Source organism: Stereum hirsutum, assembly GCF_000264905.1.
Source record: "Stereum hirsutum FP-91666 SS1 unplaced genomic scaffold STEHIscaffold_9, whole genome shotgun sequence".
In the NCBI taxonomy this organism is placed as follows: Eukaryota; Fungi; Basidiomycota; class Agaricomycetes; order Russulales; family Stereaceae; genus Stereum; species Stereum hirsutum.
In genome coordinates, this window is record NW_006763139.1 from 1,393,620 (window position 1) to 1,417,622 (window position 24,003).

The 24,003-nt window shown below is 51.6% G+C and overlaps 8 protein-coding genes across 8 annotated transcripts; 3 read left to right on the forward strand and 5 right to left on the reverse strand.

Annotated features, from left to right (window-relative positions):
* Nucleotides 1-380: 380 nt before the first annotated feature.
* STEHIDRAFT_169473 (alpha/beta-hydrolase) lies at nucleotides 381-3,099 on the reverse strand (the record flags this gene model as incomplete). The annotated part of the gene is made up of 16 exons (XM_007305548.1): nucleotides 381-564; nucleotides 635-670; nucleotides 745-857; nucleotides 929-1,146; nucleotides 1,230-1,236; nucleotides 1,298-1,402; nucleotides 1,464-1,669; nucleotides 1,747-1,883; nucleotides 1,948-1,960; nucleotides 2,026-2,160; nucleotides 2,233-2,290; nucleotides 2,346-2,376; nucleotides 2,445-2,498; nucleotides 2,564-2,619; nucleotides 2,686-2,767; nucleotides 2,847-3,099. 16 exons carry the CDS (start codon nucleotides 3,097-3,099, stop codon nucleotides 491-493), a joined length of 1,578 nt encoding a protein of 525 aa, XP_007305610.1. The 3' UTR covers nucleotides 381-490.
* A 1,015-nt stretch (nucleotides 3,100-4,114) lies between these two features.
* On the reverse strand, nucleotides 4,115-5,358 carry STEHIDRAFT_99202 (zf-U1-domain-containing protein). Its single transcript, XM_007305549.1, has 6 exons — nucleotides 5,330-5,358; nucleotides 5,221-5,272; nucleotides 5,098-5,157; nucleotides 4,851-5,042; nucleotides 4,644-4,787; nucleotides 4,115-4,578 (listed from the first exon to the last, which is right to left on the reverse strand). Exons 1-6 carry the CDS (start codon nucleotides 5,333-5,335, stop codon nucleotides 4,340-4,342), a joined length of 693 nt encoding a protein of 230 aa, XP_007305611.1. The 5' UTR covers nucleotides 5,336-5,358; the 3' UTR covers nucleotides 4,115-4,339.
* Nucleotides 5,359-5,509: 151 nt separating this feature from the next.
* Nucleotides 5,510-8,614, forward strand: STEHIDRAFT_81054 (cleft lip and palate associated transmembrane protein). The gene is made up of 18 exons (XM_007305237.1): nucleotides 5,510-5,623; nucleotides 5,673-5,706; nucleotides 5,777-6,093; nucleotides 6,161-6,275; nucleotides 6,329-6,414; nucleotides 6,474-6,509; nucleotides 6,568-6,640; nucleotides 6,692-6,747; nucleotides 6,803-7,071; nucleotides 7,136-7,214; nucleotides 7,333-7,416; nucleotides 7,474-7,509; nucleotides 7,572-7,647; nucleotides 7,704-7,743; nucleotides 7,802-7,952; nucleotides 8,013-8,125; nucleotides 8,191-8,269; nucleotides 8,344-8,614. Exons 1-18 carry the CDS (start codon nucleotides 5,537-5,539, stop codon nucleotides 8,458-8,460), a joined length of 1,848 nt encoding a protein of 615 aa, XP_007305299.1. The 5' UTR covers nucleotides 5,510-5,536; the 3' UTR covers nucleotides 8,461-8,614.
* Nucleotides 8,615-9,146: 532 nt separating this feature from the next.
* On the reverse strand, nucleotides 9,147-10,955 carry STEHIDRAFT_59247 (alpha/beta-hydrolase; the record flags this gene model as incomplete). Its single annotated transcript, XM_007305134.1, has 3 exons — nucleotides 9,147-9,436; nucleotides 9,514-10,794; nucleotides 10,853-10,955. The coding sequence occupies 3 exons, from the start codon at nucleotides 10,953-10,955 to the stop codon at nucleotides 9,147-9,149; spliced, it is 1,674 nt and encodes a 557-aa protein (XP_007305196.1).
* A 1,881-nt stretch (nucleotides 10,956-12,836) lies between these two features.
* On the forward strand, nucleotides 12,837-15,119 carry STEHIDRAFT_158230 (uncharacterized protein; the record flags this gene model as incomplete). The annotated part of the gene is made up of 3 exons (XM_007305550.1): nucleotides 12,837-14,013; nucleotides 14,084-14,653; nucleotides 14,725-15,119. 3 exons carry the CDS (start codon nucleotides 12,837-12,839, stop codon nucleotides 15,117-15,119), a joined length of 2,142 nt encoding a protein of 713 aa, XP_007305612.1.
* A 453-nt stretch (nucleotides 15,120-15,572) lies between these two features.
* Nucleotides 15,573-18,364, reverse strand: STEHIDRAFT_140185 (MAS20-domain-containing protein). The gene is made up of 10 exons (XM_007305551.1): nucleotides 18,213-18,364; nucleotides 17,962-18,156; nucleotides 17,794-17,909; nucleotides 17,716-17,742; nucleotides 17,377-17,395; nucleotides 17,167-17,306; nucleotides 16,766-17,101; nucleotides 16,439-16,705; nucleotides 16,281-16,379; nucleotides 15,573-16,211 (listed from the first exon to the last, which is right to left on the reverse strand). The coding sequence occupies exons 1-10, from the start codon at nucleotides 18,331-18,333 to the stop codon at nucleotides 15,882-15,884; spliced, it is 1,650 nt and encodes a 549-aa protein (XP_007305613.1). The 5' UTR covers nucleotides 18,334-18,364; the 3' UTR covers nucleotides 15,573-15,881.
* A 202-nt stretch (nucleotides 18,365-18,566) lies between these two features.
* STEHIDRAFT_99212 (P-loop containing nucleoside triphosphate hydrolase protein) lies at nucleotides 18,567-21,042 on the forward strand. The gene is made up of 9 exons (XM_007305552.1): nucleotides 18,567-18,796; nucleotides 18,858-19,074; nucleotides 19,138-19,167; nucleotides 19,215-19,508; nucleotides 19,578-19,605; nucleotides 19,662-19,748; nucleotides 19,807-20,047; nucleotides 20,117-20,275; nucleotides 20,345-21,042. The coding sequence occupies exons 1-9, from the start codon at nucleotides 18,621-18,623 to the stop codon at nucleotides 20,859-20,861; spliced, it is 1,749 nt and encodes a 582-aa protein (XP_007305614.1). The 5' UTR covers nucleotides 18,567-18,620; the 3' UTR covers nucleotides 20,862-21,042.
* Nucleotide 21,043: 1 nt separating this feature from the next.
* On the reverse strand, nucleotides 21,044-23,415 carry STEHIDRAFT_99214 (uncharacterized protein; the record flags this gene model as incomplete). Its single annotated transcript, XM_007305553.1, has 8 exons — nucleotides 21,044-22,104; nucleotides 22,173-22,320; nucleotides 22,377-22,472; nucleotides 22,533-22,591; nucleotides 22,657-22,669; nucleotides 22,724-22,824; nucleotides 22,889-23,152; nucleotides 23,214-23,415. The coding sequence occupies 8 exons, from the start codon at nucleotides 23,413-23,415 to the stop codon at nucleotides 21,206-21,208; spliced, it is 1,782 nt and encodes a 593-aa protein (XP_007305615.1). The 3' UTR covers nucleotides 21,044-21,205.
* Nucleotides 23,416-24,003: the final 588 nt, after the last annotated feature.

Sequence of the window (24,003 nt, forward strand, 5' to 3'; positions counted from 1 at the left end):
AGAAAGCGTTGTGGCGCGCTTTGACAGCTCGGTCGCGAGCATTTCCACGTGCGCCAGACGTGCTTCTCCGCCGGCGGATCGTTCTTGGTTCACATTAATATTCCTCTCCGCTCTTTCATTTCATGTTCGACGTTTTTGGAGCATGCTAAGTACCGGCGACGTTCGCACACTGTGTTCGTCTCGTCCTTAGCTGCGGTTGAGGAGCGCCTGTCAAATATATTCCCCACTTTGGCTGGTCAAAAAGTATGTCGACGTCATTTCCTGGTTCCAGTGGCTTGTTCCCAGCTGTCAGAATCAACGCCAGTGTCATCTTGAATATCCGGCCAGACTTGCGCCTCTGGAAGATGACGAACGGCGCCACCAGGTAATACTTTCGTTCCGTGAAGATCCTAGCCAATCAGCCATGCTATACAACATTGTGATACATACATACGCAACCCCGTCTTTCCGTTCCTTTCATGTTACAGCACTAAGCGCAATCAACTGTCACTCACGCAGCCGAAGGCGAGTCGGCCTTTCCTAACAAGAAAGCAGCAGTCTGGAACGCCGCCCAGGGTACGAATTCTATCGCGAACAAAAGCAGCCGGTTAGCATCGTTCCAGTGTCACGGGTGCGATGTATCCGATAGACTTACGTGGGGTCATATGTCCACTGTAGTAGAACTCGACGTCTGGACATCCATGGCGGAATTAATGAGCTGCAGCACGGAAAGGTGAACCACAGAGTAGATGAATCATGACGTACAGGTCAAGTTCCTCTCCTGGTGCATATTCCCATACACTCCCATATCCTTCACGCTAAATGTCTCATTTTCGATCGGAGTCTGGAACCCCTGCGCTCCACCCCAAGTCATATTCCTGTCGCCGGTACCACAGTGTCAAGGTCGGAGCAGAATGAGACTTGAGGAGCCGGTCGTGATAGGACTTACTGGATAGCGATACGAGTTCCCTCCGCGAGCAGGATGAAATCCGCCAGACCGTGCAAGATGACCGTCCGCTCGCTCTTCTCGATGACGTTTGGCAGGACGCTCAGTGTCGATGGAATGCTCTGGTCACGTCCGCTTCTGCCCGTCGTGGCGTTGATGTACACCGCGCCGTTCGAGCAATCGGACCAGGTGATGTGGGGCGCGTGGATGGCGTCTTGGACCTGTAGCAGACAGTAGTAGTTTGTATTATTATGATTATGTCGTCCCGGACCTATTGCGAATGCGGGAGAGATGATGTACTTACGTCCGTCCTGTGAGAGGAGAGAGAAGTAAGAACTAAGGCGGAGAAGAGCATGATACGAGAGTGCGTACCTATTGAAGTAAATGAACTCTTGAGTCGAACGAGGGAACCCAAGAACGCTCCACGGAATAGGCCAAGCCTCCGTAACTCGATAAACGTCGAATGCCGGATTAATCCTTCCATCCAAAAAAAAATTCAGCACGTATGCATGACAGAAAAAGGTCTATGTATACACACAGCTGCACCGCGTCGATGATCATATCCCAAATACCACACGAACGCTCCAAGGACGTCGTTCCGTTGATCACACCAGCGGGGAAAGGCAACTGTCCAGCCGGCGGGTACGTCACGAAGTCGAGGTAATCCGTGAACCCGCAGGTGTCGGAGATGTTCTGCAGCTGAGCCATGAACGTGCTGTTGAATGGGAAGACGTTCGCGTTGGCCTATATATAATATATCGGTACCCTGACTCATTAACGCTGAATTGAGGCGAGAGGTGGATGTATGGATGGCACTTCACCTGAGCAAAGCGCAGAGCGGGGATGTCCTCCTGTACGAAATCGTATGAGAGCGAAGGGTCTGCGATCGATATTCCCCTCAGGTTCAAGTCGAGTTCACCTGGATGTTCGTAGATGAAGTTCGCGATATATGGAACGTCTAGCGCATTGACAGTCGTCAGCCTCCTGACCAGCTGGAGACAAGAAATCGTTCGCTTGCTTACAGAAGCCAGCATACTGAACACCATGATCATAGGCAGTAAGTATCAGAACAGACAACACAGCAAACCGAGACCACTCACGCTTTCGCCCGTCACGTAGAAATCGCTTCCCTTCAGCTCATCGAATACTTCCAGGAATTGTTGCAAAAAGCCCATAACCTCAGCTGCGAGCTCGTCGTCGTTCGAGATATCGGGAGTGCCTTGGCTGAAACCGGTCTATAAGACGATAGATATCGCTCGGATCAATGATCTTCTTTCTGGCAGACATCAAATCTAACAAAGGCTTACTCCGACCGGTTGTTCCACCCAGACCACGTTGGCCAATTGGGTCCACGAGAATGGATTACTGGTCAAACAATCTTCGGTCAGGCTTTCATTACACAAAGTTTTGGGATACGCACGGCGTAGGTTGAGCCTGACCCCAGGACCACGCTGATCAAATACAAAAGACATCAATCTCGGAACGCCACGAAGAGAACCTAGGTTTGAAACTGGCTCACAGATCGGACCGTTCTCCTGTAAGAATCCTTCGAGCGAAGAGCAGCCAGGGCCACCTTGAGGACGACGACGTGTTAGGGGTAGTTCATTGCCACAACGAAGAATACACAGCATGACGGACCATTTGTCCAGAAAACGAGGTCGTTAGCATTCGACGCGTTCGTCGTGGGCCAGAACCTGTGGCAGACGTCAGATAGTGAGGTAGGAAGTTACCATCGTGGGCGCAGCGAGATCAGTACGCACCAAAAGAATAGTTGCCTCGTTTCATTGGCATTACCGGAGATAGGCATCAATCCGCTCCAAGACGGACCAGCATCGAAGGGCACTATGTACATACATACAGGATTCAACGGTCTGTCAGCCTTGCCTGTGGTCAGAATCGAAACATCATCATTGGCACATACCGTCTGGAATCGTGGTCCCGTTCACGAAGAACTTCTGAGCGGCAGGGTTCGAGAAAGTGATAGGCGAACCATCCTGACGCTTGATCACTCCTGGCTCATGCACCACAGGGGTCATCTCGACGTCGTGCATCCGTTTGAAACGCTCTTGATGGGCTTGCTGCCTCGACCGAGCATTGCGCATACGCTCTCCCAGGTTGTCAGCCACAGCCGACCCGCACAAGAATGCAAGAGAGAGGGCTACGCTGAGCTTCATGGTGGACGGGAGATGGAAGGCTCAGGATGGCGTATGGTTATTCTTCGGACCGTGTTTTATAGAACGGATCCACAGGCGAATGGTTGAACGGAAGCAGAAGTGGCGTTGGTGCTCTTTCTTTAGCACAGCGAGCACAAGACCCGGGTTGAGAGATAGAAGCAAGTCGGCAGAGTGGAGGTCGCCCTCAGAAGAACGGCTTTGTGGTGATCTCGGGGTTTCCCATACTAGAATTCTAGCACGATGGAATGCATACTGGAATCGACGCCTAAAAGGTGATCATGTCTAGGAGACAGGTAGCCCATTAGAGCAGAGCACACTGACCTTGAAGATACACAGAATTTGAGCACGGGTGGGATAGCCGCGCAAATCTCGCCAGAACTTGAGGTCCGTTGGGGCGGTGATAGCGGTAGCAGACCAATTCGCTCAGCTGTTAAAAGAAGAAAATCAACATGTGCTTCATGGCAAGATATCGTCACGAGAGTCGGGGGTTAGAAGTCTTCCGTCATTTTGCGTATTGTGAGAGCGCCAAGGGGATTCGCGATGGGACAAACAAGACAGAATAAGAGAAGACACGATGACGAATTCGTGGCACGGTGACCACAGACGGAGTGGAATAACATGCACGGTGGTCAGTTGTAAGGCTGATGGCCTCCAGAGTTCTATTTCCAGTCCTCGAAAAACCTGCACCACATGCATACCAAGATGGTCCGGAAGATAGTGACTCGGAGTCGTTCTTGAGTGAAAATCCTGCACAGATTGGAGTTAGGTTCGTATAGAAGACTGAGCATTGAAGTATGAGCAGAAACGCGTATATCGAAATTTTGAAAGGCCATGACGGAACGGGCTCCCGACCTCCACTGTCCTGCTCTCTATTGATCTCGAAGTAAAAAGGGGCGATCTTCCTCTTTGTTGTTCGCAACTTTACCTTCAAAATTCAGGGTGCCTAAGAAGCCACGGTAGGTTTCTCCGGTACACGGGTTCTAAGTACATCACGCCTTTCTTTTAAAGCAAAGAAAATCATACTATTCCCCAATGGTTTTGAAGCCAGCTACGTCGTACCCGATCCCGCCCTAGTCATGTAAAGGGGATCAGCAGGGAAAGAACGGAGCAAACGATCAGAGCACTTTTGATCCACAACATACAGACCAACAAGACACGAGAGCGCGAGAATACAGAAGAAAAGAGAAAACGGAAGAGAAGTAACAGGTGCAACGACTCATCGGCAGTTTACCTACGACCTTTACCTCGGCCCGTTCAAGAACTTCATCCTGTCAGGGTGTACAGTAGGACCTGCTCCGCCGCCTGGGGGTGCGCCGTTGGACGGAGGACCCTGTCCGTTGGGGTTGGGCGGAAGATTGGCGAAGTTCGGGGGGCTCTGGCCTTGTGCTCCTTGGAAGTTTGGAGGGAAGGGCGGTAGGTTGGCTGCGTTCGAGGGCGGGAAGGGTGGTGCGACACCGCCTTGAGGAGGGAATGGAGGAGCTATACCAAGACAGGTACATTATTCTATGAGAGCTCAGAATAATGTACGGGAGGAATGCACGTACCTGAGAAGCCAGGCGGGGGCCCACCCATACCGGGCGGCATACCACCATTAGGAGGAAATGGAGGAGCACCAGGGGCCCCAGGCATACCCATCATGCCTGGTGGCCCACCAAACCCGCCTCCAGGAGGGAAGGGAGGACGAGAGGCTTGAAGAAGTATAATCAGTTTAACTCGTCAATCAATCCTATCCTTCTGTGTAAGGAACTCACGAAAACCAGGAGGTCCGCCAAAGCCAGCGGGTGGCATGCCATACCCTGGTGGAGGGCCAGACGAGGGGAATCCCGGGTTTTCACTGATATGCTGTGGGCCAAAACCGAATCCTCCAGGAGGTGGACCTCCACCAGACTCAAACGCCGAGGTGATTTGGTCAATGATGCTTTGGGCCTTGTCATGACCAAGGGCTTCACTCCCTTCGCGTCAGTATTATGCGTATGCATCATATAAATGTGAACTCACAAGCGTAGTAATCCCGAACGTTTGCAAGATGATTCCTGCCGCTATTGTGGGCCTTGCGAACTAAGTAAATCGCAAACTGCTTGTTGAGCGTCTCGTTAGACTCGAAGGAAGGTGAAAACTCACCTGACGCTGAGTCGTGTGTCAAGTAAACGTCGCAGTAGTCACAGTAATGTTTCTGAATATACGAGATGTTGTCAGTGTAAGCCAAGAGAATCAGAGACAAGGCGCGTACCGGCATCGTAGGAACGGGTTGGACAGTGGGAGTGTAAAGCAGACAAGCGTCTCGGCTGCCAGTGGTCAGCTTGCGTTCGCCACTTTTGCGTGGCTGCCATGTGCGGTTCTTCCGTTCGCGGTTGTGGCCCTGCCGCAAGCCTGGCGCGGGTCGCGTATCTTTCTTGAAAGCGTCGACGTCGTTCTCCACGACGTGCTCATACTTGACATGCCTCCTCGCCAGGCCACCGCAGGCGATGCAGCAGCCGGACAGCCAGAACAATCTACCTTCCGCCGCTTTTTTGGGATTGCTCAAGTATGTTCTCCGAACTGTTCTTGTATACCGGTGCTAATCCGCCCTTCAGCAAATTGTCCTCGTATATGCCGTCTCGCAGCTCGGTAAATTCTATTCTATCTCTTGATAAGCCTGATAATCTTAAATTGCCGAATTGTTCTTTATTTTCTTCAGCGACGAGATATTTTGCTCCGAAACCAGCTGCTGTGACGCCGCCCCCCGCTGTGGTCTCGCCAGGCGCTGCGCCTGCAGCACATCACGTTCCACAAGGCGAAGTGAACCCCTTCAGCCTCCCTCCTGTACAAGCTTTTCCTGCATGGCCGCAGAATATTTCCGTCACTATGCACGTTCGGCTCACGTCCGATCCGTCAATGAGCGATATCCTACCTAGGCGCACGGATGGAGATTTACCAAACTTCATGTGGGAGAATATTACATTCGGAGACTGGAAAGAGTCAAGAGTAGTGGATTATGAGGTCACAATCCCTGAGGTACGTTCACTTCGTTTTATGGCTATGACGTGTAGATGCAGTTCTGACTTGATGGGTGGCGCCACAGTCGGTCCAGAATAACGGTTCTTTGTGGCTCGACGTTGTACTAGTGAAAGATAGTGCGAGCCTGGATCCTACGAGTCACGATTTTGACGTGAACTCCTTCCGTCACGTTCGCAAGCGTGAGCAATCAGGCTCTTACCGCAATATTTGTTGACCAAACTGCAAATCTCAGTGTTGACCCGCTACTTGCCAAAGCCGAAGGCCCGCAAGGAGAAGAAATTGTTGGATAGTGGCGATGATGAAGAAGACGGTGCTGAAGTATGCACACTATTCAATATAATATCATCGCCATTACCCGCTCACAACTAACTTGTCAGGAGGAAGCCGAGGTCATCATATCCTACTGGCACCAGGCATGTTCTTTGAGCTCGTTTACTTGGCTGATCAAATACTCAGTAGTTCCAATGACAGAATCTTACATTGGCACTGGTCAGCGATGCTCCAACACTGCAATACAGCCAGCTTCCGGCCCCTGTTCACGAACGTCAGTCCTGATACAGATTTATTTTTGCGCCGTCTCTAACCGGCAGTTTAGACATCGAGCTCATCCCCGGAATGCGTGATGAGACTGGTACAAAAGGCTATTATAAGGTACGCTTACCATCTTTCGCATTCAGGATTGGTCACTCACCGTTTGGCCAATCAGCCCATCGTCTTCCCCAACGAGTTCTGGCACCTCCGGTCTCAATACATCGAAATCAATAGCACTACCCCGGTCCTTCCTCTTCAGATCGTCTTTCAGCCCATGACGTACTTTAAGTTCCAAATGTTTTCCTCCATGACTGTTGGATTCAACGAGGCGGCAAAGCAGCAAGGCGGGACTGGAGGCGAACTCGACGAGCTGAAGCGCATTCTGCTTGAGACGAACCCTTACTACTTGGGTTTGACCTTGGCGGTCAGCTTGTTGCATATGCTGTGGGTCTTTTTTCACCGATGTTTCGGCGAAGGGTCTCGAATGCTGAGGCTTGTTTGAGAATAGGTTCGAGATGTTGGCTTTCAGCTCCGATGTGTCGCATTGGAGGAAGAAGGACGAGCTCACCGGTGTTTCTGTTCGGTATGTGATCGTCATATGTTATCGCGCCTTATGCTTAATTAATTCATTCTCTGTAGCTCGGTAAGCCTGATATGACTAGCTGTATATTGTGGCCTGTGGGCTGACAACTTCCTCGCCGATAGATCGTCACGAACGTTTTCGTGCAAATTGTGGTCCTCTTATATCTGCTCGACAATCAGCAGCAAACGAGTTGGATGATTCTGATGGTGAGCGCTACTTAAAGTACCGAACTCGAGCCTGACCTGACTATAAACGCGATGAAGACGTCTGGAATGGGTGTCCTCGTTGAAGCGTGGAAGGTATGAACTCTTAGAACTCTTCATCTCTTGCCCTAAATCGACTTTACGTCTGTCACTCTCAGATTACGAAAGCCGTCGATATCAAACTCGAATCCTCTCCTGCGGGCTCTATTCTTCCGTACACCATCGTTGTCAAAGGTGGGATTATATCCACATTTTCTGTTATTACCATATTTTTGACTCCAGAGTTCCAGATAAGCACGTACTCAGCGAAGACGAGAAAAAGACCCAAGAGTGAGAAACTCCATCCTTTACGCTCTCCCCAAATACTCAGAGTTATCTCTTCTCTCAGATACGACAAACTGGCCTTCCGTTACGTCTCGTACTTCACCATCCCCAGTCTTGCGATCTACACAGGCTATTCGTTGTTGTACGAGACCCATAGGGGCTGGTACAGTTTCGTGATCTCTACCTTGACGTCCTTCGTCTACATGTTCGGATTCGTAAGTTCCTCGCTTGTTTTCCTCATCCACTACCTGCAACGCTAAATGTGAATTGCACAGGCTCAATTGATTCCACAACTCATCATCAACTACAAGCTCAAGAGCGTCGCCCACATGCCCATGAAAGCCATGGTCTACAAGTCGCTCTCTACCGTCATCGACGACCTGTTCGCGTACGTTCGCCCATTCAACTCATGCTCCTGACATGATACAGCTTTTCTCAATCCTGTCCCACCAGTTTCATCATAAAAATGCCCATCCTGCACCGCTTGGCGTGTTTCAGAGACGACGTTGTCTTCGCTGTATTCTTGTACCAGGTACATCACCTCACATCTCACCTAATCTTGTGCCCTTGTATTGTCTTCTGATCTCTTTTTTCGTTTTTGTTCAGCGCTGGATATACCGCGTCGACCCCAAGCGCGTCAACGAGTATGGACAAGTTTTGGTTCCGGAGGAGGAAGAGACGAAAGACGCCGCTGGAAAGGTTGAGAGCAAAAAGACGAAGTAGAAGCGTGAGGATCGTGCTTTGGTTTGTCGCTTGGGGAAATCTGATTCCAATTTCCAACGATTAGAGTTTGGTCAATCGTGTAGCGTTGTTCACGCTATTCAATGGATGGATGTACTGTATCTGTTTTGTTAGCCGGAATAATATCTTCTGCTCCACCTGGATTTTCCTGTGTAGCTGTGAGCGGGTTGACGATGCACGACGTCAGCATTCACGCATTGAGCGGACCAGAGTCTCTCGCTCTCTCGCTCCCATTGTAGTTGCTGAAGCCTCACTCGATCAATCCAACGAGCGACATTTGTTGTCGCTTCCAATGAAGTGAGGAGAAACGAGCGCGATGCGTTGAACGGGATCGGCGTCTAGTCGGCGACGGGATGCCCATACCAGAGTCTGCAGCAGGAATCATTCGCGTTGAATTAAGGGGTTCAGAAGTGCAAACGACTGTAAAGTAGCAGTTGCGAGGACATGCGTATGGTGAAGATACCGTACCGCTAAAAACCAAAAGGCGACGTAAGACAAAGTTACCGTAAGTCCGTTGATGAAAAGCTTCGAATTATAAATAAGGTGAAACCAAGTGGGAAACGATGGAGTGGGGATGGAGAGCAACTGCATAGCGAATATGGCTGAGAACTCGAACATCGAAGAAGCGGTGAAAAGAGAGCAACAAGCAGCAAGCCCGACGACCCTATCTACCACTCCTGCAACGTCGCATACCAGCTCTCAAGGAAACTGATCCTATCGTCCGAATCCGAGATTTCGCCAGGTCCCCACGCATCACCGAGCCACATCGTCTGCTTCGACGCGTTCGTGCTGGGAGGCCAGTACGTCAAGTTGGTGCCGCTGGTGGTGTTATCGCCGTTCGGGTTGCCGGTCCTGATGAAGTTGGCCCAGTAGTCGGACATGACGCTCTCGATGGCGTAGTCGGTGCTGTTCCAGACATCGGTCGTGTTGAAGTCGGCGTAGGGGATGTTGTTAAACGCTGATAAGACGAAATGGAAAGCGTCAACAAGGGGAAATTAAACGTCGAGGGGGTGAGTGAGGAGACGGTGAACGTACTGTACCAAAGCTCGGCACCGTGGTAGGCACCCGAGGATTCGCTCTCCTCCGGAGCGTGGGTGAAGTAGTAAGTGTAAACGTTGCTCTTCGCGCCTCCAGCAGCCCAGTCGACAGACCACAACCACGTCCCGACACGGCTCATATCGCGGAAAAGCTCATTGCTGTTGTCGGAGGCCTGAGTCTCGTTGTCGCCCGGATAGAGCTCCAAGAACTCGGTGGAGAAGTTCCCGAACATCTCAGTGTAGTCGGTAGTGTATTCGTCAGTGGTGTAATCAGTATCGGGGGACGCGCCCGACTCGTCCTTGTTGTTGCCGGTGAGGATGGGGACGTCGCCGTGGTCGCCCGTGCGGAGAGCTTCGCTGTAGGAATAGATAAGGACGTAGCCGTCGATGACGGGGCGCCAGAGAGGGGGAGCCATGAATGCGCTGGTGAGGTTCTCGAACTGTGTCCCGTCGAAAATGGTGTCGTCGCCCAGAGAATCGTACGTGAGAAGAGTGTCCATCGAGAGATTGCGCGCCTCGGCGATGGTGGACACGTTCAGCGAGTTGGCGACGAAGTCGACACCCTCGGCCTCGGCAGCCGTCCTGTTACGCCAACTCGTGGCGGCGCTGCCCGTGACGGGATCGTTGGGGCCACGAGCACCACTCTCCGCGATGACACCGGCGATCAGGTCCCTGGAGAGCGGACTCCACATTATGTCGAGCGCACTCGCCGAACCAGCAGACTGACCGCCGACGACGATCTGGTCCGGGTTACCGCCGAAGTTGGCGATGTTATCGTGAACCCATTGCAGGGCGAATTGTTGGTCGAGCAAGCCGTAGTTGCCGGAGGCGTTGTAGGCGGACTCAGCGCTGAGGTCAGGATGGGCGAGGAAACCGAAGGGGCCGAGACGGTAGTTGATCGTGACGACGATGATATCCTTCGCGGCAAGGCCGGAACCGTCGTACGTTGGAACAGAGCCTGCACCTCCGGAGAAGCGCCCACCGTAGATCCAGAAAAAGACGGGGAGGTTCTGGGAAGTGAGGTCGGTGGTATCGTTATAAGTCGGGGTCCAGATGTTCAGGTAGAGACAGTCCTCGCTGATGTTCTCGCTGCCGGACGAGAAGATGCCCGCAGCGCTGTACGATTGGGCGCAATCGGCACCGAAGGAGCTGGCGTTATAGACGTCGGTCCAAGCTTCTGGAGCAGACGGAGGCGTCCATCGGCTCGAACCAGTTGGTGGTGCAGCGTATGGGATACCCTTGTAAACTGTTATGTTGTCTCGGTAAGCTGAGGTGGTACCTGTTGGGAAATGATGTCAGGAAATCGTCCTGCCCGGTGAACTTTCGATGCGATCTACCTTGGACTGATCCGTACGTCGTGTTGATAGTAGGTGAAGTAGAATCCGCGCGAGGCAAGCTACGTGCGGCCGACAAGACAGGGCCTGCAGCGAGGCCTGCCATGGCGGCAGAAGCCAAGACTCGGAACATAGCTAGGAGCGATGTCGGAGAGTTCCAAGTATCGTTGAGGGCACCATTGGCAGAAGAAAGGAATCAGCCACCATAAAGAGAGATAATTAGATGGAATTAATGAGAACCACACAGTCGTAATATGACTTTGACAAAACTATGCACGTAGCGCAAAGAATATTGGATACACCAAAAGAAACTGGCGGTAAAGACAACAGAGACGAGAAGAAGGAATGCTCACCTAATCCTCCTCGAATGAACGCTGAAGGTGAGAAAAATGAATGGACTGATCTCACTGGCGAAGCACCAAGATTACTGGCAAGAGGGAGAGATCGTTGATGAAGCTAAACCGAAAGTCAAAAGCTGTATAAATAGGTCCTGCAGACGGCGGTATATCCTCCGGAGTGACGTATGGCGAGCAGTGTTTTCTAGGAATGTTGTACGGTTATTCCGAGGAAGTAGCTGCGGTGAGCGAGGGATGCAAGTTTCGACAGAGCTGCGGTCCGCCGTAGTCACTCCTGTCCAAATAGCCAGAGCTCTCAACCCGACCGGCGAACACGAGGATCATGAGGATCGCCTGCTTCTCGTACTTTCGGGGTTCTCGTTAGGTTCTCGTGGTACGCGCAGACGGTTGCAACAGCTATTGCAGTACCGCAATGTGGGCTGCGTCAACGAGAATAGCGAGATCGGGATATGTCGGGATTTTCGAGCTTTTGCTGTGGATGACATTGTCGAGACGTCACTATTCACTAGTTCACTGCTTAACGCGAGCGATCGTAGCCACTGACAGACGTAGCGTACCCGGCATAAGTATACGAAGACAGAGTCAATGTCAGCGTAAAACCCCTTCAAAAAGCATCTCCTATCAGCTGACGGGTAAATCTTCTTTGAATGACATCCAGATAATAGAACAATTTTACAAGAACGTCGACAATCGCGACAACTGGGAGATGCCTTCAGGGAGCAAGGGTCCTTCGACGATTGAGAGGGCAAGCGAAAACAGGAATTTTGTCATGGTCGATAGCCAAAGACCAAGGCGTGTTGTAGCGTGCAGAGGAGCGACATAACCGTTAGAGCAGGAGACAGGAGTGACTCGGTGGCCCTGGTCTTGTGCCACGGATCTCGGGCCGGAAGAAAGGGAGGTGAAGTCGATTTGAGCGCCTTTTACTTACCGTCTTCGCTTTCGCCGTCACCGCATTCGCCAGCTTGATGCCCCTCTAGCCGATGCTCGCTGGCCCATCTCATACTATCGAACAGTGCACTCGACCAGATTTAACTCAACTCCGCACCATCTTGTCTATAGCCGAATCTTTTTCGAAACCTGTCATGGCCGATCGAGCCTGTAAATGTCTGAACGTTCGAATACGGCCACAACCACATGAGCGGACAACTTCCCCGCAAGAGGACGCAGACTTTGAGCCGTTGTACGTTGGAGAAATAGGTCTCACCGTTGTCAGTTTTTTTTTCCTCCTATGAAATAAACTGTCTCGTATTAACAATAATTATGTGGCACAGGTCCACAATCATCTAACGCTTCGGACACGAAAACGAATAAAGTCCAGTCATGACTCGGATTCGTCGCCATCTTCGTCCCAAGTGCTACAGCATGTCTCCTTGACATGTCTTATCTGTCATCTACTTGTATACCGAGTTTTGCAGGCAACACCTTTGGATGTCGATAGCTCCGAAGGTCCGGTGCTACCGACAGAGGACTGGGTAGAAGAGGAGGTTTTGAGAAGCAGCTCCGGGTGGATCGACGTATCGAAACAGTGCATTGTGAGTTATCCTTTTAATACTATGATTCACTCTGTCACACCACCAGCTTTTTGAGCCACGCCTCCCGGGAGAAATTTACTGTGGCCCTTTCCTCGGTCGATGTTCCCTCAGAAAGCAAAGCTTACTCGTGCTCATTTACAGATAGGAGAGGCTATTGTTGCAGCGGAGAAGTCTCCATATTTTTCCCCCATATTCAATGTTGTACTACCAACCCCGCCACCCTCTCCTTCTGCGGATTTCACGTGGAATCATCTCCACGACACCACATCGAACGTCCAACACGAGACCTACTCACACCTCCCACCTTTGCCTCCATTATTCCCTCCCGCCCCATTTACTCCTTCCCACATCGTCTTCCGGCAACTCGACTCCCTCGCTTCTGCTCGCTCCCATGCCATCCGACAAGCCGCGGACGATTATCTAGCTCAGGTGATCCAAGCCAAAGTTGCCGAAATCCACGCCGCAGAGGACATCCTCCGCTCGCAGGTTCAGGCTCTCTGGATCGAGTTTAAGGAAGGTCTATCAACGTTTGACAAGGGCGGGAAGGAGAACGACGTATCAGGGTCATCACGGAAGGACGGCGCCGGACAGTTACCTCAGAGTGGCGCCGCTATGAATACGATCCCGTCATCGAACGGAACGGCGAAATCACCTGTTTCCATTCCTGACTTCGTGCCATCGCCAAGCGCCAGGGCACGAGTCGCATCACCTTCGCTGAGACAGTCAGCTCTATCCGCGTCCATGGCCACTTCATCGTTTCACCATCCGCGATATCAACAGGAAAACGCTGCCACAGCTTCCTCCACAAACGGTGCGCGTTCGACATCCCAGGTTTCGTCCTCTCGGTCCTCCCCGCCTCGTAATTCGTTCGAGTCGGCTAATGGCGTCAGCAACGGTAGCCTTCGGACTTCGTTCAGACGCGACATGAACGAGGACAAGGACATCGCGACGAGCTTCAAATACGTGGTCGACATAGAAGCTCAGATGAAGGAAGCGGCTCAGGCTCGTGATGCTGGGCGCTCCAAGAGTCGTACAGGAGTCGTTCAGTCCCCGACAGAAGCATCCACTGCGGCCGCGGATATCAAGAATGAGGGAACGGGAGAAGCGAAGACTGTGAACGACAAGACGCCTCCATCGTCTCCGAAACCGAAACAATCGAAACCTGAAGTGGAAACGTCTCCTCCGAAGACGAAACGGAAGGTCACATTCGACATCAAGGCGGACACGACTCCGCCGAGTAGAAACGGAACCGCCGACGCAAATCAGGATGATGAGGGTAAGTTATTCCTTTATCTTTATTTTTAGTGCTGTTGTTAGTGTCTAATGTTATCGATTCCATCTTGCAGCGATCATTTTTGACCTGGAGGACGAAACTGGAGAGAGTCACCATTCTCGCGAAGACTCCTCGTCGACAGATGTATTACCTCTAGTCGAGAACCCGCACGTCCCGCCCAACCGTCCACCAGCAGCAAAGCGTAACTCAAGCGGCGGCGGTCCAGGTCTACCCCAATCATTCTCTCTTCTCCGACCGTCATCATTGCCTGCTCCCTCTGCCCTTCGTGCTTCTCCCTCTACGTCACTATCACAAGATATCCAGCCAGGATCAGAACGGAAGGATTCAAGCTCGAGCGCAACGTCAGTATACGACGACCAACCGCTCAGTCCTAGGGAGGAGGAGATCTCGAGACTTGTGGCGGCTGGTACGCCAAGTCATAGGAGTGCATGGAGAAGGGACGGCAAAGCTTGGGAATTGTTCGGTAGTCGATCGGGTGGAAAACCGAGATTTATTGGTAGTCCGCCGGCTCAGGTTGATGAGGATGATGAGGATGATGAGGGCACCGAGGAGGGTGATTCTGTGGTTTCGGCTCGTCAACGTCCATCGAGTGGGGTCGCGATGCCACTGCCTAACTCAGAAGGTTCGCATTCATCCATATTCATTACCAAACGAATTAAAGAACCGTCATTCTGAATTCTCTTATCCTTTTAGCAACGCACTGGTCACAGACCCTAGCCAAATCCCTCCCTATGGTCATAAGTCCACTCTCCAAATCTATCTCACGAGAACCCAAGACATCCTACACAGACCGCTACGGAGTCCTCGTCCCACCCCTCCGTCCAAGCTCCTCCGTCGCACAACGTAAAGCACAATACGCAGAACGCGATCGTAGCAGGCCTATGGATCCCGGTGCCCTCGACTTCATCGAGCTGGGCGTAGGGGATGATGACGAGTTGGGCTCGTCCTTAGGGTCGGATGCGGAGATTGAGGGGATGCGGGGAGGAGCGGGGGTGTCGGTGAACACGGGGAGACAGAGGGCGTTGAAGATCTTGCAGGCGAGGAGCAGGTTACCTTCGGATGGTATGTGGCGTAGTTTGGCTGCATGATTTTCTCGGAGCGTCGGGGTCACTGGATAAGTGGGATATCTTGCTTTGCTTCGGGATTGGTTAGTGTCAGTAGCATGGCATAGCATGGTTTGACTGGAGTGAACAGTGTTTGGTGTCTATCTACGCACCACGGTACATAGCCCTCGGGGCATCTAATTATTTCTGTTGTTTTTTTGTGTCTCATCCATCTTTTGCACCCTCACGCACATATCACATCGCAGTGACTGTTGTTTTCTTTCTCTCTTGTGACTTGGCCACTCCATCTGTGTTTGTAATCGTTCATCGCGCAGTAGCAGTATTAGCACGTAGCAGCACGCACGCACCATTGAACACTTTCTGTCTGTCTGTACGATACTGTCTGGTATGACTTGACGTACGATACTTGATAGCTTTGGGAGTTAATTGTAATTGGACGGAGGCGTAGTTGAACCTTATTTATTCTGTCTCGCGCAAGAAAGAAATAGGAGGAAGCAACAATTGGGATGCTGTCATAACGAACTAACGGAGAACAAAGCTATATACGAGAGCGAGATGTGTGAGAGATGTGATGGGAGTGTGTTTGTCATTATGAGACAATATTGTAAATGCGAACGAGCCGAGCAATTTCTTACTCTGTATCTACAGCGACTGAGCGCACTATGGTGTGAGATGTTTAGTGTGCTACGAACGAGCATGCACTGTTGGAGGAACGTCGGAATAAACCATAAAATGACGCTCTCTAGGTGACCCTTCCTCTGTACTCGCCCAACCGCACCACGACGCTTAAGGGTCGGCACCACCCATCTCTTTCTCGTCCATCCTCCTCTGCGCATCATCAACCTTCGACCCATCCAGCGTCGGCCCTTCTTCCGCGGCACCCGTACCCTCCTTGACACACCTCTCACAGGGACAAGGGAACCTCCAGCCCCTCGCCAGTTCAAACCGACGACGGCGTCTAGCGTCCGCGGCGGATTCGCCTTCATGCACGGATGAGTCGACGAAGGAGACGGTGATTTCATCGCCTGCTTTGAGATCGCGGGTGGCGATGAGGTAGAGCTCGGAGTCAGCGTTCTTGAAAACAGGTATGGCGGACGGGTCACAGCTGTGGCAGATCTGGATAGCGAGGGCGAAGACGTCAACATGATGCAAAGGGCGAGAAAGAATGACAAAAAGGAGACGCACGTAGGCGGAGACGGAGTAAAGGCCAGAACCGACTTGACGTTGGGTGCCATAGGGCGTGCGCGTCTTCTCGGCATCCTCTGGTCTTTCACTCACCTCGGGCTACAAAGGAAAAGACGGTTAGTATGGGATGAAATACATGCTGGATCAAATCTACTCACCCTATCATCACGACCTCCGTTGTAGACAACACCGTACGCGTTGTAGGCCATCTTACCCTTGAGCGTCGCATGGCGTTCGTCCGTGATGAAAGCCTCCAGACCTGGAAGGGCAGTCTGGAAGACGCTACGGAGGAGTTTTGTTTCCTGTGCCGGGGCTTCTACTTCGAGGTAGCGGAGCCTCTCCAAGTGATCGTAAAGTGAATAATCCGAGTGAACCGCCTCCGACGCAGCTGAGCCTGGGACCATTTTCGCTGTCTCCTCAGAGATCTAATGTCAGCGAATAATGAGTATAACAGATACCACGCAAGGAAAAGGGGATGAACGCGCCTGACGTGCAATGAACCTAGCAACGAGCATGGGTACTGACTTGTCCTGGTCTTTGACATACTTGGCGAACTCGGTCTGTGCTTCTCTCCTAGCAGCTGTGAAATCGCCAGGCATCTCGGTAGAGAGCTCAGCTGGAAGAGCAGAGTCGGTGCCGAAGAGGAGATTCTGGGAGAGAGACTTTGATTTCGTTTGGCATTCTTTTGAGCAGTACCCGGATTTGTAGAGGTCGTTCTCGATGCGATAGACAATGTCGTCCTCGATTTTACGGAGACAGTGGGAGCAGTATGAGCCTTTGCCTTCAAGATCAGCGTCGAGAACCGCGACCACGGGTTGTTCCTATGTTTTACACTTTAATATGAAGTTCACACGTCAAAGGCCGTTTGGGCTGCTTCGGACGTTACCTTGTAAATCAAATCTCCAGCGTTGAAGTCTTTAGTCACCACCAAGATTCTTTTGCGCATTTCACCGCCCTTGCCATCCGGGACATCGACAGCTTTCACCGAGACGTTCATGTCTTTCGGAGGGAACTCGTCGTAATAACCTACCCGTCGCGACCGATAATCTTAGCTCAAGGACGGGTACGATGATGCGTAGACTTCAATGCTGCTTACCTTCTACGCGGTTCTTAACCTAATTTTTTCGGACGGGCGGACATGCAAAGAAAGCAAGAAACCGATACATGTGTATTAGAACGAGCAGAACGGAGCAGACGGCAGGAATGAATGTGGGACGACGTCGATGTGTTCTAGTAAATGCTCCATCCACCACTAATGCGAACGGCACATGAATCACGTCGTGGCAGGCGTCTGGCTCCCGGGATCAGTCAACTTATCCCATTCCTGAGATGAAGCTTCTGATGGAGGTCCGCCTCGTGTGGGGCTCGTCTCGTCCTCAGACGTGCCGTGCAGGGATGCAACATCGTCGATGTCTATCGAAGAGGGTTGACTCACGTCCATGTTGGTCATAAGCATAACAAGCTATTGATGTATTGTGAGCATAAAGCATGATAGTAGAGGTATGCTGCTCACTTTGAAGACAGGTTCCGGCATAGTCTTCTCGTAGATGACGAGGAGTTCGACAGGGGAGGGGTAGACCCGAAGAGCACGGTAAAAGCACATAGCAGCGGGAAGGCTGAATTGGGGGCCTTCACGAACAGTCAGTGATTTATACATCGTATGAGAAATAGTGAGACTTACCTTGAGTGCAGAGCTGCTCTCCCAAGTTGACCTGGGTCATGAAATACGCCTCCTTCTCTGTGGGTGATGGAGGGACAACCTCGCTCCTCACTTTCTCCAGAGCAGCACGGATGTCTGCTTCAGAGACCGCCTCTGCCTCTTGCGAGGCTGCGACATTTTGCGCTACGGTCTTGTCGACCTTCTTTTTGTCTTTCCCTGATGAACGTGTGAGTACTGATTTCGAGTATCGACGAGGATCGCCGTAAGCGTACGAAGTTTTTTGCGGAAAGCAACATCGTTCCGGCGTTTATAATCGAAATAAACGGCGTATGCGAGAACACCCCCAAGAACGGATACTCCAGCGATGGTGAGGATAGTTGATGTCCTGTTCATGCTGGGTGAGGAACACGCGGTGGACGGTAATGGCCTGAGCCAGGAGATGGAAATATGTGGCAGAGAAAGAGGGCTCGTGTTCCGGCTATCGTCCCCACGTGCGCATGACGTGCGCGCGCCGCGGACATGCCGCCACGCCACCGCCACACTAATGGGCGGCGTCAAACACGTTGAGGGCGGTGTCCTCAGGCCTTGTGAGAGCTTGGGTGTCGACCACGACCATCAAACAAACCAGTACTGTCTCGCAGTAACCACCTCCCTTTGTCGTTCTCGCTAAAATCACCACCATGGTCTTGTCTGAGCACGAGCAACGATCGCAGATGTTCCCTGAAGGAGAGTCCAAATTCGCTGAGGCTTTCGTGAAGGTCTCCTTCGAGGACGACATCGAGAAGGAGGGCGATCCTCTCTTTGGTAAATGGTCTCATCACGGAAACGGACAGCATATCTCTCCAGAAATTACTATGTCAGTTCTTTCAATCTGGAACGTACACTCCGTGCTCATACGGGGACCGTGTGCGTTGCAGGACCAGAGCACTCCAACAGCTGTATCCAAAACACACCATCGTCATGACTCAGGACTTTCGTGGAAGCCTGCTTAGCTTTCCTGCATCTGTGGTCCAACCTTTGTCTCCGAAGGAACTGGTCACCAATGCCACATTCATCCCACTTGCTAGAAAAGGTCCTATTCCCGGCGTCATCATGGACTCCGTCTGGTATGGCGCCTTTCGGATGGCGTGGCGTGTAAGCTCCTAATTTGCGTCCATCAATTATCTCATGGACGTTCTTTGACAAACACTCGATCAGGAATACGACTTCATCCTCTATATCCTCAAGGTTTGTGCTTGTCCCTCCACGTGAAACCGCAGCTCACGTTCGTTCAGTGGAGCAACGGTTTTGGTACCTACTCGGAGAATTTCATCCTGCACGAAGGTCCCGAGGCCCCCGCCAGGCTATTACTTCTTGAGGCGGGTGCATACGCGGAGAAGTTGCACAACGAGATCTGGGTCTTCAACCAAGGATTCTGGCAGAAGAATGCTCAACTCTGGCAGGATGTCCAGAGTGCGGACTGGGACGATGTTATCCTAGAGGAAGAGTTCAAGACGGCTCTGCAGAAGGATATCTACGGTTTCTTCTCTGCGGAGGGGACGTACAAAAAACTTTCTTTGCCTTGGAAGGTATCGCACGCCACACACGCACTCTGTGGCCTGAACTCAACTGATAAGGTCTCATATTAATGCGTTTAGCGCGGCATCATAATGCATGGACCTCCAGGTTTGTAACGACCACCTATCACTTTACTCCAATATTCAGTTGATACTGTGACATAGGAAATGGGAAGACCATTAGCATCAAAGCTATCATGAAGACTTGCGATGCGAAAGGCTATGCCCCGATGTACGTGAAATCGTTCAAAAGTAAGCTTCCCGATACCCTCCCTCTCTATCGTTCGATTCTTACCAGAACATGACACAGGCTACATGGGCGAAGAAGGTTCCATGCTCGCCGTCTTCAACAAGGCTCGCCAAATGTCACCGTGTGTTCTAATCCTCGAAGATCTGGACGCTCTCATCAACGACCAAAACCGTTCTTTCTTCCTGAACGAGTTGGATGGGTTGCAGGGTAACGATGGCCTGCTCGTCATTGGCACGACCAACCATTTTGACCGGTTGGATCCCGGTCTATCGACGAGGCCCAGCCGTTTCGACCGCAAATAGTGAGTATTCCAAGGTTGCTTAAATATCTGGACCTTGCTTACTTATAGATGTCGTACGGAAATTTCTAGTCTCTTCGATGATCCCGAGCTCCCCGCTCGTTTGCTCTATGCGCAATACTGGCAGGGCAAACTGAAAGATAACGAGGACATTGATTATCCCGACTCCCTCGCACAGAAGATCGCAGACAGCACAACCGAATTCAGCTTCGCATACCTTAAGGAAGCCTTGTCAGTCTACATGCAATATCCCTATCATCGGTGTTTATGTACTCACACGCTCCTACTCCGATATCTCAGCGTCTCATCCCTCGTCACCCTCCTAACCGACAAAGAAGACGGAAAAGACACCACCTTCGAAAGTGCTATCACCAGCCAAATCCGAACCCTGCGCAAACAACTCGACAAGAGCACCGAGACAGACATCCTCGCCTCCTTGCCATCCGTCCCATCTACTGTTCCGGTCGCTCCAGTGACCTACGTCAACAATGACAACGACAACAGCCAGTACAGCAACGCGTCGGACTCAGCCTTTGTCGACGCGTTGGCTGCTCAGTTCAACCATATGCATACTGCAGTGCCCGAGTCGGGGTATGGTGATTCGACAGCGCCTCCAGCCAGCGCGAATGGGTTCACGTCCGCTACGTCAGAGAGGGATATCATCTCGGTTTTGCATAACTTTGTGCAGAGAATCGGAGGAAACAGTGTAATTCCGGCTGCAGGAGGTGCGGCAGATGATGGTGGATTCGTTGGGAACGCTTCAAGCTTGCTGGGCCAAGGTGGAGAGGATGGATTCTCTATGAGACGGTGGATGTGAGAAAGACTATGTATACCAGGTTATGCTGAGGAGTGAAGAAGTTCTCGATGATTGTCTTTTAGGTCTATGTACGATGTTTCGTTTTGCTCTGGTCTGAATACGGATGTGGATGGACTCTTGGATGTACCGTGTACTCTCGATCTGAATAAAATGCGATTTCGTGCAAAGAAGGCAATGTGGCATTGAAAAGTTCGTATGGGATGTGGCAAGGATCATCACAACAGCAATAAACGGACACAGCTTGTACAATCTACGTAGCCGAGTTACGAGTCCAAGAAAGAAAAAAGTCCAATAGTACCGAAACACACACACGGGCAAGAACAGACGAATAGCACATCTACCATCTAACTCCACATACAAACAACGGAAAGGAAAACTGACGCCAGCACCATACCGCCCATTATCGAATCCGAGCCTGTCCGCCCTCCAGCAGAAGAGCTATCAGTATCACTCCCTGTCGTACTACTATTCCCGCTACTCGACGGCGAACTGCGCACAACAGCAGCAGAATAGATCACTGCCAATCCAGGGCCCGGAACAGCGATATCACACCCACTCGCACAATCCACCTCCGTGTCCGCGAACGACGACGCATCCAAACCTCCTACATTCCACGTCGCCGACACAGCAGTCCCATCCGTCACACCCGCATACGTCTGTCCACCATACGCGATGTATGTATCTTCGTTGACACTCGGTGCGACGAGGTATCGAACTGTGACCTTTGTCGACCCTCCGGACTGAGAAACGATGCTAGATGGGAGCGTGAAGTTCTCTGTAGCGCCTGAGGAGTTGGCGAAGTTGAACAACACGACACTACTGATATTCGTCGCGTTCGCATCATAGATCGCATACCCCGCCGCTGTCGCCTTCGGATCCGTAGTCGAGTTCGCAATATTAAGATCGACGACGACGGCGCTCCCCGATGCGACCGAAAGCGCGTCCGCAACGGGCAGGTAGGCGTAGAACGGTGCCCCCGTCCCCCATTCTGACGAGGTCGTGGGCTGGAAGATATTGTACGTTACTCCAGGTTCGCGAGTGTGGAGGTACGCGGCCGTGTATCCGACCGAGGCGAGCTGTAGCGAATAATCGACCGTCCAGAGTGCGACGCCGAAGGTTTCCGAGATGCCAGGCAGGCCACCGCAGGATGCGGAGTTGAATTCGTCCATGATAACGGGTTTGGGATTTGGGTTGGTCAGAGCGTATTGGATACCGTCGATTTCCCATTGACCTAGCTCGACGGCTGAAAGCGTAAGTGATGAATGAGATGTGTTAGAAGTGGTGTTGTACGGGAGTGTGAGAGGTAATTACTGCTGGAGTGTTGAAGATAGTACGCCAAGGTATATCTGCCTTTTCCGCTGCCGTCACAGTTGTTTTGAGTGTAGTGCTGCACTGTGATGTACTTCAGCTCAGAGGCGTATGTTGATAGCCAGTCTTGCTGCAAAGTAGTCGCCAGATCCTATCGCCAGAATAACTTCAGCAAGAGGGACGTAAGTAGGAACACATCCATCTCACCCAGTTGCAGCAGATTGTAGGCCCTGCAATGTTTGCTAGAGAGAGTATATTTCCGGCAGACGTATTCGTGAGGAGACTTGAGGCCGTCCCAAATTCCTGATGGTCATTCGTCAGTGTGCGCCGCAAAAAAAGATGCGAATCTAAAATGGCCCGTACCTGTACATAATCCGACACAGTGTAATTCTGGATATTAGGCCTGTCTCCATGAGCGGTATCTATATAAGGAAAAGCGCGGGGTGAGTCGCTCGTCCAGATGAAATGGGCATTTTAGTGCACGAACACAAGTCCGGCTCCTGTAAAAAAATCTCAGTAAAGCAACGGGTGAGATAAGTTCACGTGGCGCGCACATTTCCAAGAAGGAAAGCATCCAGTCTATCTCCCAACTTCTGCTGAGAGGCAGCAGCAACTATAGCATTATTCGTGTTTGTAGGATCCCGCAGACTAAGACCTAATGATGGGGTTATATGAGCTTTAGCTCCATCATGATCTACCAAGAGTCGGAAACGGCACACCTAACAAATATTGCGCGTTGAATTCCTGGCCGATCTTGTCAATTACATCGAAGAAAACCGGGCCAAAGTCGACAATTTCATCGTTCGGATTAGCATTAGGATCCGTCGAGATGAGGATGGGAGATTGAGAGGCATTGTATGTGGCACTATCCATAGAGTTGCCACCTATGCGCAGGCGCAGAGGGTAGTCTCCGCTCGTAAAATTCCTCAACGTGGTGAAGTAGTTTTGAACAGGCGCCGGAGTTGATGATGTATCATTTCCGACTTGACGCCAACAGTGGTCAGTCGATCATGTATGTCTAACAGGCATGTAGGTATAACGCACAGTACAGATTGATCGCACTCAGCTCCAGCGAGATTCCCAAGAAATTCGGGTGTACAACGTTTGAAGTGGCCGGAGACGAAGGAATAGACACGGAAACTCCTGTCGACTGAGCGCGCACAGAAGGTAAAAAAGGAGCGCAGAGTGCACCGACGAGCCAGAGTGGCCGCAACACGCAAGGAACACCCGACAGACTGAGGACCATGGCGAGAATCGTTCGACCTGGGGCAGTCGATATCGTTGCGAAGTTTTATGCTCGTCGACGTTCGTGAGTTATGAGCGCTGTTTGGTTTGTGCTATTCGAGGCTAGAAGTACGACATCATCAAGCTCGGATGCGGGAGCATGTTCGGGACGGCCATAACGGGGTCGATTGCCCTCGAGCAGTATTTCTTCCTATCTGAGTCCACCGGGATAAGCACTGCTGTATCGAGCGGAGACCGAGTCCATAGAACGCGCTTTATCTCCATTATGGGGGCATTGCTATTGAAATCGATCACAACTGGAGTGTCAAGAAATGAATGGATGGCCCCAATGGAAGATACAACATGCTTGGCACCATGGATCCATGATGTGGTTCAGTTCACAATCCGACTAGAGCAGGAAAGACAGCGAAAGCACGCGTTTTGACGAGGCCAAGCTAAAAGGACAACGTGGCCGAGGGCGAGAGGCAAGGAAAAGTGGAAGCCAGGGTTTCGGTCTGCCTCGGTAATGGCAAAGGACGTCGCCAATCTGCCGGAGGAGGGCCACCGAGGGCCACACATCTCAGACTGTCAGGCTCGACAATTCTTGCAC